This window comes from Sciurus carolinensis, chromosome 13, assembly GCF_902686445.1.
Source record: "Sciurus carolinensis chromosome 13, mSciCar1.2, whole genome shotgun sequence".
In the NCBI taxonomy this organism is placed as follows: domain Eukaryota; kingdom Metazoa; phylum Chordata; class Mammalia; order Rodentia; family Sciuridae; genus Sciurus; species Sciurus carolinensis.
In genome coordinates, this window is record NC_062225.1 from 64,985,978 (window position 1) to 65,002,135 (window position 16,158).

Below are 16,158 nucleotides of genomic sequence, written 5' to 3' on the forward strand. Positions count from 1 at the left end.
AGGGTGTTAGTAAGGGAAGCTATGAGGGAAGCCATTCCTTAATGATAAAAACTTAGGATGTGACTCAACGCAGTTAAACTCTTTCTCTGGGCACCCGCGGTCAACTCCCTGGCAGGCTATCTGGAACTTCAGGCTATCTGGAACTTGGTACCCCAGTGCAGCGGGCGGAGCAGGGCCCGGCTGGGCTGGGCGGGGCGGAGACGGCCGGGGGCGGAGCCTGCGGAGGGGCGGGGCCTGAGGAGGGCGGGGCCTCGGCCGGGGCGGGGCGCGCGACAGCACCGGGCGGCGATGGCGGCGGACGGGGACTGGCAGGATTTCTATGAGTTCCAGGAGCCGGCCCGGAGCCTCCTGGACCAGGAGAACTGTAACGCGAGCCCCGAGGCCGGGGCAGGGGCGGGCGCGGGCGGCGACGGCTTCCCGGCGCTGGCCTGCAGCTTGGAGGAGAAGCTGAGCCTGTGTTTCCGCCCCTCGGGTCCCGGCGCCGAGCCCCCGCGGGCGGCCGTGCGGCCCATCACCGAGCGCAGCCTCCTGCAGGGGGACGAGTGAGTGCGGGCGCGGGCCGGGAGCGGGCGGGAGCCTCCCCTGCCACTTGCCCTGCCCCGGGCCCTCGGCCCGCAGCCCGGCGGGACTCCGGCCGCAGGCTCCTCCCCGCGCCCTCCTTCCGCCTCCACGGACGCGGCGGCCCGCCCCGCTCCCGCCTCCTGCGGGGGGGCGTTGCTCCGCTCCCTGGGCGATTTAAATCCCTGCTCCCCCTCGGTCACTGCCCCTCGGTCCTCCTTCCTCAAAACCGAGCCCTCCTTTGGACTCAGAGGGGATCTCCTGTACGGAGCTTGTAGTTGGAGACCGTACCTCCTGGGGCACGTGTGAGCCTTTCATTCATTCAGCTCGCATTTATTAAGCGCCAGCTGAGTGCCTGACGCTGCTGAGCACTGGGAGCACCAAAATGAGTGGACATTGTCCCTCTCAAGTAGGGCACAACGTAGGATGGGACGTAGATTTGTAAATGTATTTGTACCGTGTGTGTGATAAGTGTTCTAATAGATAACTTGTACCAAATATGGGAGATTTAAAAGACTGTGCCTGGGGGAAAGTCTTAATAGAGAAAGCAACCTGCAAATTGAGTCCTAATGGATGAGTGGGAGTTTGCCTGGCACGTGAAGAAGGGTCTAGCATTTTAGATCAAAGATTCAGCATGCGCAGAGGTACCAACGTGAGCAGCATTTATGCCACAGGAATCTGTTGGACCCACCTGAGATCGCTGGTGGAGTGCAAGCTGCCACAGAAGCAGAAAAGAAGGGCTCGGGTTATTAATAGCAAGGAGCTCAGTGTGGTGGGGAGACCAATGCATAAACAATAATTACAGAATCTCCCGAAGTGATTAATTTCAAGGATAGGAAATTCACAGGGATTTATGAGAGCTGGGGGAGGGAAGGGGTAGAGGTCCTTAACCACCCCATCCCCACTTATAATTTGGTTAGATAAAGGTTGTAATTATGTATCACCTTTTAACCCCAAAAGATTGTAAAAGGAATGGTGAGAGTGAGGGAGCCTAAGCGTATTGTATTTATAGGGGAAAATAGCCCAGGAGAGGTTGAAAGTAAAATGAATGAGGACATGGATAGGATGGGTTTCCAGAGCATTCGAGGGATGGAGATACTATAGGTTAGGGGGTAGGAATTTTTGTAGAGATGCAAGGATTCATAGGCAGAGAAAGAGGCTTCACCTGGTGGTCTCCTTTCCTCTGTGAATCAGATTTATCAGGAAAAATATAGGAAGATTGAAAAGAGGGAGTTGGGTTGGTGTGGTGGAATCTATAAGCATTACTGAGCAGCTATGTAGACCATCTCTTTTTGCTGGTTCCCTTGTATAGTGTCCTGCCCAGCTATACAGGAAGGGAAAGTTTATGATTGGATTTATATACACAGGTAAGCATGCAGGTAGTAGCAGAAGATGACATTTTTGAAAGTCATTTCTCAAAGAGAAGATAGTTGCATTTATATGTAGATTTATGTGCTCTGAATCACTAAGACTAGGAAACATTATGGGTTTTAAAATTATATTCATAAGAGTAACTTACTTAAAATAGGTGAGTGACTTATACAAAGATAATTCTGGGTCCCTGTTTTTGTTTCACCTGGACCTTCCTGAAAGTAGTTTTTTTTTTTTTTTTTTGGCTTTTGATTTAGACAGGTTGTAACATTTAAAACTATTTTGTTATTCTTGATAATGGTTTGTAGTAGGTGATATGTTGGTAGTAATGCATGTTTCTTAATTTTGGAATGCATAAGAAATCTCTCTCAGGAACTTGGCTGGTCACCATTGTCACTGTCCCTCTCTGTTGTATGAATTTGCTCACCATTCTTTGGCAGAGTTCTTTCCTGTTCCTTTCATTAGTAAGAGTTGAAAATTCTTTTACTCAGATATGGCCTTGCCTTAGGGCCATTTATTTAACTTTTCGGAGCCTCGGTTTTTGTTTGGTAGGTATGGATTGTACTCCCAGGGTTTTACTTTAGAAGGGTATTGTGCAGGTTTCACTGTTGGCAGGACTTTGACCTCCTTCAAGAGGAGCTATCTTGCAATTTGTTTATGACTGGTGGTAATATTTTATGATAAGGATGAAGGAAGTTCATGTCTTGAGTAGAGAATTCTAGAAATCCGTCACTAAAGCTGGCCCTATGCCCTTTTCAACTACAGTTGTTCTGACATCTTTGGAGGTAGAGAACTCTGCATTGCCCTTCAGTTTCTTGGAAGAGCAAACTTACCCACAGTCACTCCTAGGTGACATATTCCACTCCACTTTTTCTTTTCTTATATCCTTTTTTTAAGAAGGAGGCAACAAATAAAATACCCCTGGCCCCATGTCAAATTCTGGACTATGATCCCCTACTGATGTCTTGCTCTAATCCCTGACCAGAGTTAGGAATATAGTTAGGTATGCAGTATTTGAAAGTCTTACCCAGAAAAGCATGAAACCCGTTAAGTAGCAGTTCAGAGGCATTGCCTGATTCTGGCTGATTCACATTAGAGAAGTTGGATCCCAACAGAGAGAATTAGGAACAAACCATGCATTTGGGAGATTCACTGGATAAACCACCCAGTTTTCGAGAGCATTTTGGGTTCACATTTTCATTGAGGCTAATGTGCATCTTGAAACCAAATGTTATTTGGGATGTTATGCTTAAGGTAGCACGGTCCTATCACCTTCTGCTTTTTAGCACCAAACCCCTGTTCATTATATCAAGTGTATTGCTTCTTCATTTTTAAACTTGTATTCTTATGTTTATGCCCCTACTAAGACTGTTTTTATACCCTAGTTGCATATACACTTGGAAAAAAGGAGTGCATGAATATTTAATGACCTACAATTAGATAACCTGTTATTCATTTTAGTGTTTTTTTTGTATGATATATTTATTTGTACATTCTTACAACTAGTAAGTAGCTCAAATGTATAGTATTTAACTTTTTTACCCTAACTGAATTTTATCTTGTTTGTATATCTGAACTCTTTTTTTCATAAAATGTCATGTATACTACGTTAGTTATATCTTTGTTACTGAAACCTGAATTTCGCTCATGAAATTGGAGTTTGCTTTTCTGGTGTTGTTTGGAACTTTTCCCAATACAACTTATTTGAATTAATGCTTAGAGTAAAGGAACTGGAAAAAATGTCTGCTTCTTGTTCAAGCCTCATTTTATAGTGAGACAGCTGTCACCCAGAGAGGTTAAGGGACAGGGCCAAAGACATTGTTTGGGCCAGAAAGGAGAAGAGAGTAGGTGTCCTGAATCCTAGATACAAATGCCCTTTGCATCTTGCCTCATCACTTGCAAAATGCTGTTTGCTTATAAGGAAGGATAACTGCATTGGATATAGGAACTCTCTTTTCCCTTTCATCAGTCTTAATCCTTAGCCCATTATATTAAAAATTAGATATTACATCCTGGTTTACTTTGAGACTGAATTCTTTCTTCAGAATTTAGGAAAATAAGATTTTGGTTAGACATAGATTATTCACTTTATGAAGTGGTGGTCTCTGTGTTTGGAAGTTATAGAAAAAAAAAAAGAATTGTAATGCACACTCTACTTACTATCTGTGTGGCCTTGGAAACATTACTTAACCTCTCTGTGTTTCATTCTCATCTGTAGAATTGATATGATAATGGGTTCTACTTCTAAAGCTATTTTTGAGAATTAAATGAGTTAATTTGTATAAACTGCTTTGACCTGTGCCTGGTACATAGGATGGGAAGTATTAGTGACTGACTTAGAGTTTTTTATACCACTTCCCTTTCCCTCAGGACTTTTTGTCAGCCTTATATCATTTTCACAGTAGTCTTATTTAGGAGACTTTACATAGTCGGTGTTTCTCTGAGAAACAGTGTGTCTTTTTTTTTTTTTTTCTTGGTGTTTACTATTTGGTGTCCTCCTTTCATTGTAGTATTGAATATTTGTTGAAAAAAATACATATGTATAGGGTGTTCATGTTCACTGAATGTAGTTTTCTTCTTTTCAAGGATTTGGAATGCCCTGACAGATAATTATGGAAATGTGATGCCTGTGGACTGGAAGTCATCCCACACAAGGACCTTGCACTTGCTTACTCTGAACCTCTCAGAGAAAGGGGTAAGTTAGGACTTCTGCGTAACTGATGCCCAGAGCAAAACCAAACAGTTATTATTTCTGTTGAGCACAAGTTTATTGCGTTACCTCCTTGTTTTTGTTTTTGTTTTTGTTTGGTGGCGTGGGGCTTGGGTGCTGGGCACGTGCTCTACAGCTGAGCTCCATTCCCGGCCTGAGTTGCTCCTTTGCAAGCTCACAGTATTTAGAGGGGCCCTCCTCTCTTGCTATCTTGGCTCCACCGGCCTTCGCTTTGCTAGCACGGTGCTCCGGTTCCTCTCCAGCACTCGCTCGCTTTTGTGTGCTCACCTGAATTTCCATCACTGTGGAAAACAGCGAACACCAACAGTCACTGTTTTTTCGTGCTTATAGAACATAATTTTGATGTGCTGAGAGCACTCAGTGAGAATCCTAACCATTGATGTGATGTAAGTTTTTGGTGAATTTAATGACTTTCTGGACATGACATGTCATCAGGAGTCTCTGGACTCCTGTGAATAGTAGAAACCACTAAAAGACATTTCTTGGCTTAAATGTGTTCTTGGCTAATTTACCTGGCTCGAGGCACCAGCATGCATTCTGGTATTGTCAAGTGAAGGTGCCTTGAGTGTGAGCCCAAGTGGCAGGATGGCTGCGGGGATCAGAAAAGGAATGGAATTATTTGAAGTGAAAAATCTCAACGATGAATTTGTTTGAAGTTGATGAGGAATGTAACCACATTGTGTTTCACCGCCAGACTTTAATTTCCTCATTAGATTACTGTACAAGCTGGTGTCAGTTATTCTGGAATGCTCTGTATTTCATTAAGTGCAATTGTGTGATTATTGGGAGTATAATGCAGAGTGACTGTTAGTATTTTAAGGAGTATTGTTAATGTTTCATGGAAATGAGTTTCTTCAATATGTGACCCAGAACAACCTGCTGCTTTCATTTTCATGTAAAGTATGGAATTCTGACTCTATTTCCCATTATTCTAGTAGGTGTGGAGTCTTATTGTTTGTTCCATTCATTAACCCCGTTCAGCTTTGTAGATTGACCTGGTACATGTTTAATGAAAAGGAATAAAACAAAGTATGTCATGATCTACTCTGTTTATGCAGGTCCTAGCTGTCATTTTGGGCTTCATGCAAGTACCCCTCCTGCTCTGAAGGTTCCTGTTACTGTTTTTGCTTTTGCCGATCTCATGGAATTACATAATTTTAGAGTTGGAAGGGACTTTAAAGGACACTTAATCCAGCCTCTCACTTGGGGGAATCCCCATCCACAGCATCTCTGACAGATGGTCATTCAGCCATGGCCTAAATCCTTGCACAGGAGGAAAACACACTCTTCTGTGTAGGAATCCATGACACTTGTGGGGCTGTGAACTTTTAAAGGACTTGTTATCTCTGCCTCAGAATTAGCCCCATTGTCTCACGGGTACTAGCCCCACAGCACTTTGTCCATATCGCTGTGAAATCATTACTGTGTTCTCTTATTAATCTGTGTTTCTAGTCTGTGACTCAGATTGTGACTTCCTGAGAGGTATCTTTTTGTTTGTCTTTTTAGTAATTACCACTGAACTACCACATGGTAAAAATAAAGATAATGTTTGTTGAGTGAGTGAATGAGTGAATAATGTGAATGAATGAATATACTCTTCAGAGATCATGATGGAAGGTTGTTTTTAAAAATATTTTATCTCTAAAATAGTGCTGAATTTATGGTAGCTCATGAATGCTTTTTTGTTTGACATATTAGAAAAATAGCATAAAAGAGTTCCTTGTATAGTTTTGAAGAGAAGCACATTAGTAGCAAGAATAGGGCATTCTAATCCTATTTCATTGAGTGAAATGTAAATCCTAGATTGCACTGGGCAAGCTGCTCCCTTCTACTGCTGTTTGATTGTTGTTTCAACATTCAGAATAATGTTACAGAGTAGTGATTAGTAAGAAGTAGCATTTAATGGTAGTACTGATTATAAAAGCTTTACCTGGATTAACTCAGCAGATTAAAGTACACAAGTGATCATCTGTCATCTGCCTATTAATCAATCATCTGTCTATTGTGACATGACTATTTTGGTGATGAACAGAATTGAAATTAGAACGCTATTTTTCAGGAAGGATTATAACATGCATGTGAGTTAATAAAGAACAAGAGGGCGACAAGCACTATGTCAGAAGCCACATAGTATATAACTAAAAACATTTTTTAAAGCTGGAAAACTTATTTTATTTCCTGTTGTCCAAATGAGTGCTTTATTCTTTCCATGACTGACCTATGTAAACTTTACCTTTTGGAAGCATTCCTTAGATTATCCTAGTTGTAAAATAGGGTGTACAGGAAATTTTTTCCTGATAATGGTAGAAGAATTTTTTTTTTAACACTAAGATGAGAAAAAAGATGCTTTGCTAGTTTCAGTATTTTTATATTCTTTCATTGAAGGTTAAGATGTATAAATTTGATGGACTTTTCTACAGTTAGTCAACTGGGATGTTTCAGATTCTTACACAGGCACATTTTTTTCCATTTGATGTATCTGCAGTTTTATACAGGGAAACAGTACCACCAGCTCTGAATCTAACTCCAGCATAGGAAGGAGTGACAGGAATGTTGGGCACAAAGATGGCATATTTATGCCTAATGGAAGAGTGACTAATGATCCCCATGACAGCCAGGGTTAGTTTTCAAAGCCTGCAAGGGATTCCAGCCCTTAGCATATGCCATCTCTGTGGGGAATGGGCTTGGCTCCCTTTCTGAAAGATGATCTGGGATCATTATTTCTGTTTCATGGAAATTTATTATAATAGTTTACTGGTATTAATCCTATCTTTTGGACCCATTTATAAGCTAGAGGGGAAAATAAAACAAAACTGCGGTGCTCAAGCTATAAGATAGAACAGTGATGGGACAAGTGAATTTGAGCTGTGAGGATCCGTGACAATGATTATTAGGTCCTCTCTGTGTCATCCACACCCCCTTGTGATCACGTTGTGGCACCTTGAAATCTAACATCCCCTCATGAAAAGCCTAGTCTCTTGACCTTTTCTCTTTCTTATTAAGTTAGTAAAGGGATAATGGTGATAGGACTTGGGTGGAAAGGGAACCTGTCCTCAGTCTTCATCCTTGATTTCTAGCTACTAGACACAGCCTTTCAGCTGCTGCTTCTAGCAGATCACCTGCTCACTTTACTTGGTTTCATTTTTTAATTTTAGGCTTTGTCCATTGACCTTTTACCCAGAGGATGAAGATTTAGTTTCTTATCATCCTCCAGCTCCCTAACCCTCACACAGACTTTCCCTTCCCTCTTCTTCCCAGTATAATCTCATCAAAATCCTTTGTTAAATTGATCTTTAGTCTGGGACTGTAGCTTAAGCAGTAGAGTGCTTCCCTAGCACATACAAGGCCCTGGGTTTGTTTCCCAGCCCCAAGCAAACCAAAGGGATCTTCATCCAAAATTTGTGTTACCTATGTAAATGTTCTCAGTTGACCCATTTTGGCATATATGATTAAATTACTTCTCATACAATCTTTGTTTTTTCTTTCAGTAATAATAATTTTTTTTTTGTGTGTGGTTTGTTTAGTTTATAATTAGCTCACTAATTCAGCCTTAAGAGAGCCATAAAACTCATTTTAGTGAATGGAATAAAGTAGCAATAAGTTTCTCTGTTCTTTTTCTTTTCTTGACGCCTTGTGCAGTAACAGCTCTGCTCTGAACTAGTGCTCTCTGGCTTGACTTCACAGCCATCATTTTGGAATTTTTCACTCCTTCATCATCATAAGAACTCCTTCCCTTTACCTCTCTCTTGTATCGGATCCTGTGTCTTCCTCCTTTTCATTTTCCTGCTGGTATCTTTCTGAGAAAGGGTTTGCAAGAAGTAGATTATTTGAGTACTCACATGTCGAAAAACGTCTTTATTCTTAGCTCCCACCTAATCATTAGGCTAGCTGGACATTAGATTCTAAAGTGGAATTTATTGGGACATGAAAATTATATGAACTGTTTTTTAGCTTCTGTTGTTGCTATTGTGAATCAAATGGTATCTTGATTCCTGACCTTTCTATGTCTTTTTCTCTCTGGATGCTGTTAATCTGCCCCCAACCCACACCCCTGCCCACCATGGTGTTCTGAAATTTCACGGTGACTTGCTGTAGAACAAGGCCAGACCTTTCCTGGGCTGATGGTGCAGAGAGAAATAGAATGAGGTAGAATTTCATCATGGTGGTAGGTAGGCAGATCCTGGAGTGCTCATGTAGCCTAGTCTCAGCCTGATGTTAGGACATCACCTGCCAGTGGTTTCTTCCTTTGCTCTTCTAACCTGCAGGTTTCTGATATTCTGTAGTCTGTGGTCACCCTTAAACTTTGCGTGGTCCTGTATGAGGAACTAGGGAGGCAGTGGGAACCATTAGCCACTCTACTGTATCGTGAATGTTAGGTACATTCTCTATACTAGTGAATAAAATAATGGTGATAAAATTTTATTATTTTCTTATATTAAATATATTATTATATTTATATATAGGTTAAGTATCCCTTTTTCAAAATGCTTAAGAACAAAAGTATTTCAGATTTTGGATTTTTTTGGATTTTGGAATATTTGCATATGTATCATGAGATATTGTGGAGATGAGACCCAAGTCTAAACATTGAAATTTGTTTATGTTTCATATACATCTTTTATACATACCCTGATGGCAATTTTATACAATATCTTTAGTGCACCTGCATTTTTGGGTTTGACCTTTCACATGAGGTCAGGTGTGGAAATTTTTACTTCTGGCATCATGTCGATGCTCAGTGTTGGATTTTGGAACAATTGGATTTTAGAGCTTTTCAAATTTAAAATTATTGGATTCATATAGTATAATGCTATATATATGTATATAAATGTATGTGTATATATGTATGTATATATGTGTGTGTGTGTATATATATGTATGTTTTTTGTTTTTTGGAACTGGGGATTGAACCCAGGGGCACTTTACCATTGAATACATCTCCAGTAATTTTTATAGTCTTAATTTTTTTTTTAATAATGTGAGTCTTCCAACTATGCTTTCCTTTTTTTTTTTTAATTGTTTTATTTGTCAGTGGATCTTTTATTTTATTTATTTATATGTGATGCTTAGTATCGAACCCAGGGCTTCACACATGCCAGGCAAGTGCTCTACCACTGAGCCACAGCTCCAGCCCCTATAGTCTTAAATTTTGAGAGAGGGTCTTACTAAGTTGCTGAGGGTCTTGCTAAATTACTGAGGCTGGCCTTGGACTTGGATCCTCCTGCCTCAGCCTCCTGAGTCACTGGGATTATAGGCATGTGCCACCACACCTGGCTATTTTAATTATGTACCATGTAACAGAATGACATGGTTTCTCTTTACATAGTCCTTGTTGCCCATTTGTTCTTTGGGAGCTCAAAGGGTGCTAAACCTTCCTGAGGAACAGAGTTCTAATTTCAGTTCTATTTTATCACCGGAATAGTCATGTCACAATAGATAGATAGAGGATAGACGGAGGCTTTTACAATTAATACTAGTACTACATGCTAAGCCCCATTAAAGGGACCGTTTATATTGGTGTTTGCAGGGTTCAGGGAAATCAACGGGGCATGATGCAGTACTACAGGGATGATAGTGACTAGTGGCACTTTAGCAGCCCTGGGCATGAAGAGGTAAGAAGAGGGAGAAATTTCTAGAATCTGAAGAGATTAGGTGTGGGGGAGACGTCTGCTTGACAAGAACTGTGGCCTTTGGTAAAGAGCCAGAGCTGACAAATGGCAGTCTGGCAGGGAGGAGGACAGCAGAACGAGTGCTCAGCCCTCACCTTCTCACCTTGCAGTCTGCCAGTGATGTGTGACCCAACTGAAAGCTGGAAGTCAAGGGCATCCTTTGATGTGGTCCATATGGTCAATCTTCTGGGGCACAGAATGTGGTAGGATATCTTGGTGGGGCGATTGGACACTCTCCAGCACCATTAGGTTTAAAGATTTTTTGGAACCTTAGAGATCTTTCTTTGGAAGAAAAGATATTCAACAGGAAGAACTAAGTGCCATCCTCATGGACAGATCCTGTCTGCCAGGGAATTTATTACTTATCTTCTACTCTGAATATTGGATGTTAGTTTGTGAAAAACTTGCTTTATGTTTTCTGTAGGATTTTAACATCTACCAGTCGTGCTATTACACCAACTAAATAATATTCATTGTTATACCTGCCCTTTCCCTCCCTTCTGTTCCCTGTAATTTCCTACAGCTTGCTAACAAATACTGTATTTTTTCACCCTCTATAACTGTCAGTTTTTATAGTGCTCTTATAGCTATTTCTTCTGGAAAAAATAGCTAAGTATGTATTTGTATCAGACCATAGGAATATGTGTGGCACCTTAGCAAGTTTATGTCCGTTCTACTGTGCTTTTATTTATGCTTGGTATGAATAGTAAAGTGCTGCAAAGATACCTGATTCAGAGCTACCATAAGTTCTCCCTTTCAAGGGAGAGCTCTCAACCTGTGTTTTTTTTGTCTGCTTCTTTTACCCAGAGATGTTTCGGTTAGAATGTCTTATTTTTAACCATGGGTATTTTTGCTTTTAGATAAGTGACAGTTTGCTTTTTGATACATCAGATGATGAGGAGCTGAGAGAACAGTTGGACATGCATTCCATCATTGTCTCCTGTGTCAATGAGGAACCCCTCTTCACAGCAGACCAGGTATCCAGGTGATGCTCATCTATGCAAGGGCAGCAGAATCTAGAGCCAAAAACCATTTCTTACTGTGCCAGTAAATGATCGTTGTCAGAATTTACTTATTTGCCTTAGATTGTGTGGTTATATAGGTTTAATAGTTAACTCTTCCACTGAGAAAAAGAAGAAAGTTTATGTAGGCTGAGAAAGATGAGATTTTGTTAATTGGGAAGATTTTCAATCTAAGCATTGTTAAATATCACAAGCTACTTAAACCAAAATTTAAAAAAAATATGAATTTTCCTATTTCCCTTAGATTTACCCAAACATAGGGAAACTTGACTATATCTGTGTAGAAATTATTTACCTTTTATAAAATCCTGGGTAAGACTGACACATATTAGAAGTACCTCTTACATACCCCAGGAAGAAGTGAGCACTCTTGCTGTGGAATGCTCTACAATGTCAACCCAGTATTCATTTGAAAGCAGTGGAATCAGCTTTCTCATTTTCTGAATACTCTGCCCACCTCTCTTGTATTGTCCAAAAGTGATGCCAGATCTCTTGCTGAAATAAAATGTTCTATGGCTTCTCAGATTGTGAATTCTACCACATTCTATTTTTAGATTGGAAAAAAGGGATCCAGAGATACATTAGGGCAAGACCTACATTAAAAATGTGTCATTTAAATGCTACTTAGTTATATTTGTGGTTGAATTGTCCTACCCTGGGAAAGAATGTGGTGTTTAAAAAGCAAGGTAATAATATTTTAGAGGGCTGTTTTGAGGTAGAACATGATCTTCTAGAGAAAGATGTGACCCTGATCATTCATTGTCTCCTAGAAATGTGCCCAAATACAATAAGCTATGCCTATGTTTAAGCCTTAGGGAAACAGATCCTCTAACCTCCTGGGATATCTCATTGCACTGTTTGCAGTGCCTGTTTGGGGGCATTTTCTTACTGATCAACCTAATCCCCCTCACCCCCCTTCAGATTTACTTTTGTTTTTCCTCAGTAGAAGTGCTACCTGTTAAGCTCTGTGATTCATAAAGTGTGTTAAATATGCTTGTGATATTTTATACCTTCATTTAATTGTATTTTCTTTAATAGCTTTCTCTTAATCCCTAAATCCTTTTTTCAAGTATCAAATAACTTTTCTGGCTTTCCTTTAAAGTTTTTTTCCTTCTTCGCTTTTAGACTCTGGAACAGGATAAGATACAGTTATATAATGTTGTCTATGACAGTAGATCATTTGTTTAAAAGGCAGATATAATTCTGAAGTTTTCCAGAGACTCTTAACCACTGAACCACATCCTCAACCCTTCTTATATTTTATTTTGAGACAGGGTCTCACTCAATTGCTTAAGGTCTTGCTGAGTTGCTAAGACTGACTTTGAATTCTCAATCCTCCTACTTTAGCCTACCAAGTCCCTGGGATTACAGACATGTGCCACCACACCCAGCTTTTTTCCTCTTTATGCTTCTACATTTTAAGTACTTTTAAAATATCCCTTTATCCCTTATTGAATTAATACATAAAATTCATTTTTTATACTAAGATTTTGCTGCCAGAGAGGTAATTTCTTGCTTTATGTATAACTTTTTTATATTACTTTCTAAATTTTATGCCCAACTTTTGATTAAATAGCTTTAGATTGAGCACTTGCATGTGGTATATGACAAATTTTCTTTTATTTGCCTCCTTTTAACTGTAATTTTTTGATCTGGTGCTGGTGTGCCTGGAGCAAATCATGTAAGTGAAGCACCATTTCTCAGACATTTCAAGATCTGGTAGGGCCCACTGAATCATAATAGATGTATTAATCATATTCTCTTTAATTTTTTGTATATTATATTGTAAATTTCCTTTGAGCCTTGTTCACTCTTACAGTCAAAATTCTGACTGCTTAGAACACCCACTCCTGCACACTGTTGGCTAATGAGAATTTAATGCTCTTCTGTTCTGGTAGCCTCAGGTGAGTGCCATGCTACAGATAGGTCATTTTCCCACTGTATATTTGACTAACAATGATATGTGTGTTTTGGAAGGTTATTGAAGAAATTGAAGAAATGATGCAGGAATCTCCAGACCCAGAAGATGATGAGACCCCCACACAGTCAGATCGGCTTTCAATGCTCTCCCAGGAAATTCAAACTCTTAAGAGGTCTAGTACGAGCAGTTACGAAGAGAGTAAGAAATCCTCCTCACGTCTGTGCTTTTTTGTGCTTTTTGGTCCTTATCAAACGTCTCCAGAAAGCTTCAGTTCTGGAAGGCTGGGTTGCATACCTTCCTTGGCCCTCTGATAGTACAGTACTCTGGACATATTTTTATCATTGCTCAGGGGCTCTGTTGTATTCCCCTTTAAACCCTGTATTAGTTTGCTGGAGCTTCTGTAACAAAGTACTACAGACTGGGTGGCTTAAACAGCTGAAATTTATTTTCCCACAGTTCTGAAAGAGTGAAGTTGTCAGCAGGGTTGGCCTCTTCTGCTTGTGGATGGCCTTCTTTTCCCTGTGTTGTCACATGGTCTTCCCTCTTTCCCTCTCCAGGTGTCTGTGTCTGATGTTTTTGTTGTTGTTGTTGTGGGATTTAACCCAGGGGTAGTTTACCATTGAGTTACATCTCTAGCCCTTTAATTTATTTTTTTTGAAGGAGGTCCTCATTAAGTTACTTAGCACCTTGCTGAGTTGCTACGGCTGGCCTTGAACTTGAAATCCTCTTGCCTCAGCCTACTGAGTAGCTGGGATTATAGATGTGCACCACTGTACCTGACATCAAATTTCTTCTTATAAGAACACCAATCATATTGAATTAGGGGCTAGACTAATAGCTCATTTGAACTTTACCTTTATAAAAAACCTTGTCTCCACATATTGTACATTCTGAGGAACTTCAAGGTATGAATTTTTGGGGAGACATAGTTTTGCCCACAATAAACAAGTAAGTATTTGTTGAAAATAATTCCTGTCTTTATAAATAGTTGTCTTCAGTGCAGCTGTGAAGAATTTTGGAAATCAAAATTGTGTTTAAAGTGAATCTGTTTAATATACATGATAATGAACTGTAAAAACTGTGGAGTTGGTTATTGTGAAAAGTTTCCAAGTAGGCATAAGTCTCCTGTGCATATTCTGAGCTAAGCATATTAATCACTGCCTGGTGACTAGTCCCCTTAATGAGTAGACAGTGATGGGGTCCCTATCTGCTTACCCATATCATCACTTAGTCTTATATTTATGGTATGACCAGAGGTCTGAAACTTGGTTGCCTAAATCCCTTTGGTTGGTGTGTAGCTTCCTTTCAACATACTGAAGATCTCATGACCAAATTCCTTTTTTGTGGGGTGAATTGAACTCAGGGGCCCTTGACCACTTAGCCACATCCCCAGCCCTATTTTGTATTTTATTTAGAGACAGGGTCTCAGTGAGTTGTTTAGTTCCTTGCTTTTGCTGAGGCTGGCTTTGAACTTCTAATCCTCCTGCCTCAGCCTCCTGAGCTGCTGGAATTACAGGCATGTGCCACTACACTTGGCTCACGACTAAATTCTTTCCACTAATCTGATCTGACCGTACTGCTGTAGATAGGGGCTTGACATTGATGGAGTCCTGATTGCAAAATTCAATCCTGATACCTGATAATATATTAAAAAAAAATTGTATTAGTTTGCTAGGGCTGCCATAACAAAGTATCACAGGGTGACCCGAACAGTAGAAATTTATATTCTCACAACATTGATGTCTGCAGTCAGGGCATTGGCAGGTTTGGTTTCTGCTAAGGCCTTTTTCCTTGGCTTGTAGATGGCTGTGTTCCACCCATGTCTTCCACATGATCTTCCTTTTGTGTCCTTTGTCCTAATCTCATTTTATAAGGACAACAGTCACACTGGATTAAAGCTCACCCTAATGACCTCATTTTAACTTAATTTCTTCCTCAAAGATTTTTCTCCCTAAATCATATTGTCACATGAGGTTCTGGGGCAGGGGGGTGGGCAGGACTACATCAGTGTTCTCTCTCTCACAAGAGTGGAACTGTTAAGAAAAAACCAAAAAGGGGTGTCAGGGACTGTTGCTTTATTTCATCTTCCATGTCTGCAACAAAATTCACAATTCAGGGCACATGTGATTAAATATGTATTTTAATTCTTGCAAATTGGTTCCTTTCCAGAAGCATCCCAGAATACTGCTAACTTGCTTGCATTTCTTGTCAGCAGGTAGTTTCTGTACTCCCCCTCTGCTTTTATGTTTTTTCTTTTCTTTGTACAAGCTTTCTCTGTCTGGACTGAAGTACTATTCGTGGGGTACTTAATTTACACAAAAAAGTTAAAAGTTTTGTTAAACGTTTCATCTCAGCTGGCTGAGAAGTGACTTTGCTCACCTACCTCTACTCAGACCTGCCCACCAGAAGTTTTAAGGTTCTGAGAAGATCATGAACAGTTTAGTTGCTTAGAATATGATTTTTGCTCTTTGGCATAAAATACCCTGCTGTTCTGTCTTGAAACACTTTTGTCTTAGTACCTGCTGTACTTTGTTTTTGGTCATAGGAGTAAAAAGACTCTCAGTATCTGAATTAAATGAACTACTGGAGGAAATTGAGTCTGCCATTAAGGAGTACTCTGAGGAGCTGGTGCAGCAGTTGGCCCTGCGAGATGAACTGGAGTTTGAAAAGGAAGTGAAAAACAGCTTTATTTCTGTTCTCATTGAAGTCCAGAACAAACAGAAAGAGCACAAAGAAACAACCAAAAAGAAAAAGAAACTAAAAAACAGCAGCTCTCAGAATGGGAAGAATGAGAGAAGTCATATGCCAGGCACAGTAAGTGATGTTTTGCAGGAGGCACCAGACACTGGAAACAGGTAGTCCCAGCACACTCAGCCAGCAGCTGGT

General features: G+C 40.3%; 1 protein-coding gene across 5 annotated transcripts in view; it reads left to right on the top strand.

Annotated features, from left to right (window-relative positions):
- The first annotated feature begins 262 nt into the window (after nt 1-262).
- Fez2 (fasciculation and elongation protein zeta 2) overlaps nt 263-16,158 on the top strand; it is a 49,491-nt gene continuing 33,595 nt past the window's right edge. For all 5 annotated transcript variants that reach the window (XR_007104735.1, XR_007104734.1, XM_047523149.1 and 2 more), the window contains exons 1-5: nt 263-542; nt 4,516-4,624; nt 11,190-11,306; nt 13,329-13,470; nt 15,818-16,086. Coding sequence is in view for 3 of the 5 variants with exons in the window: in XM_047523149.1 (XP_047379105.1) it covers nt 289-542; nt 4,516-4,624; nt 11,190-11,306; nt 13,329-13,470; nt 15,818-16,086 (891 nt within the window). In the remaining 2 variants the exon portion in view is untranslated. The remainder of the gene's footprint in view (nt 543-4,515; nt 4,625-11,189; nt 11,307-13,328; nt 13,471-15,817; nt 16,087-16,158) is intronic.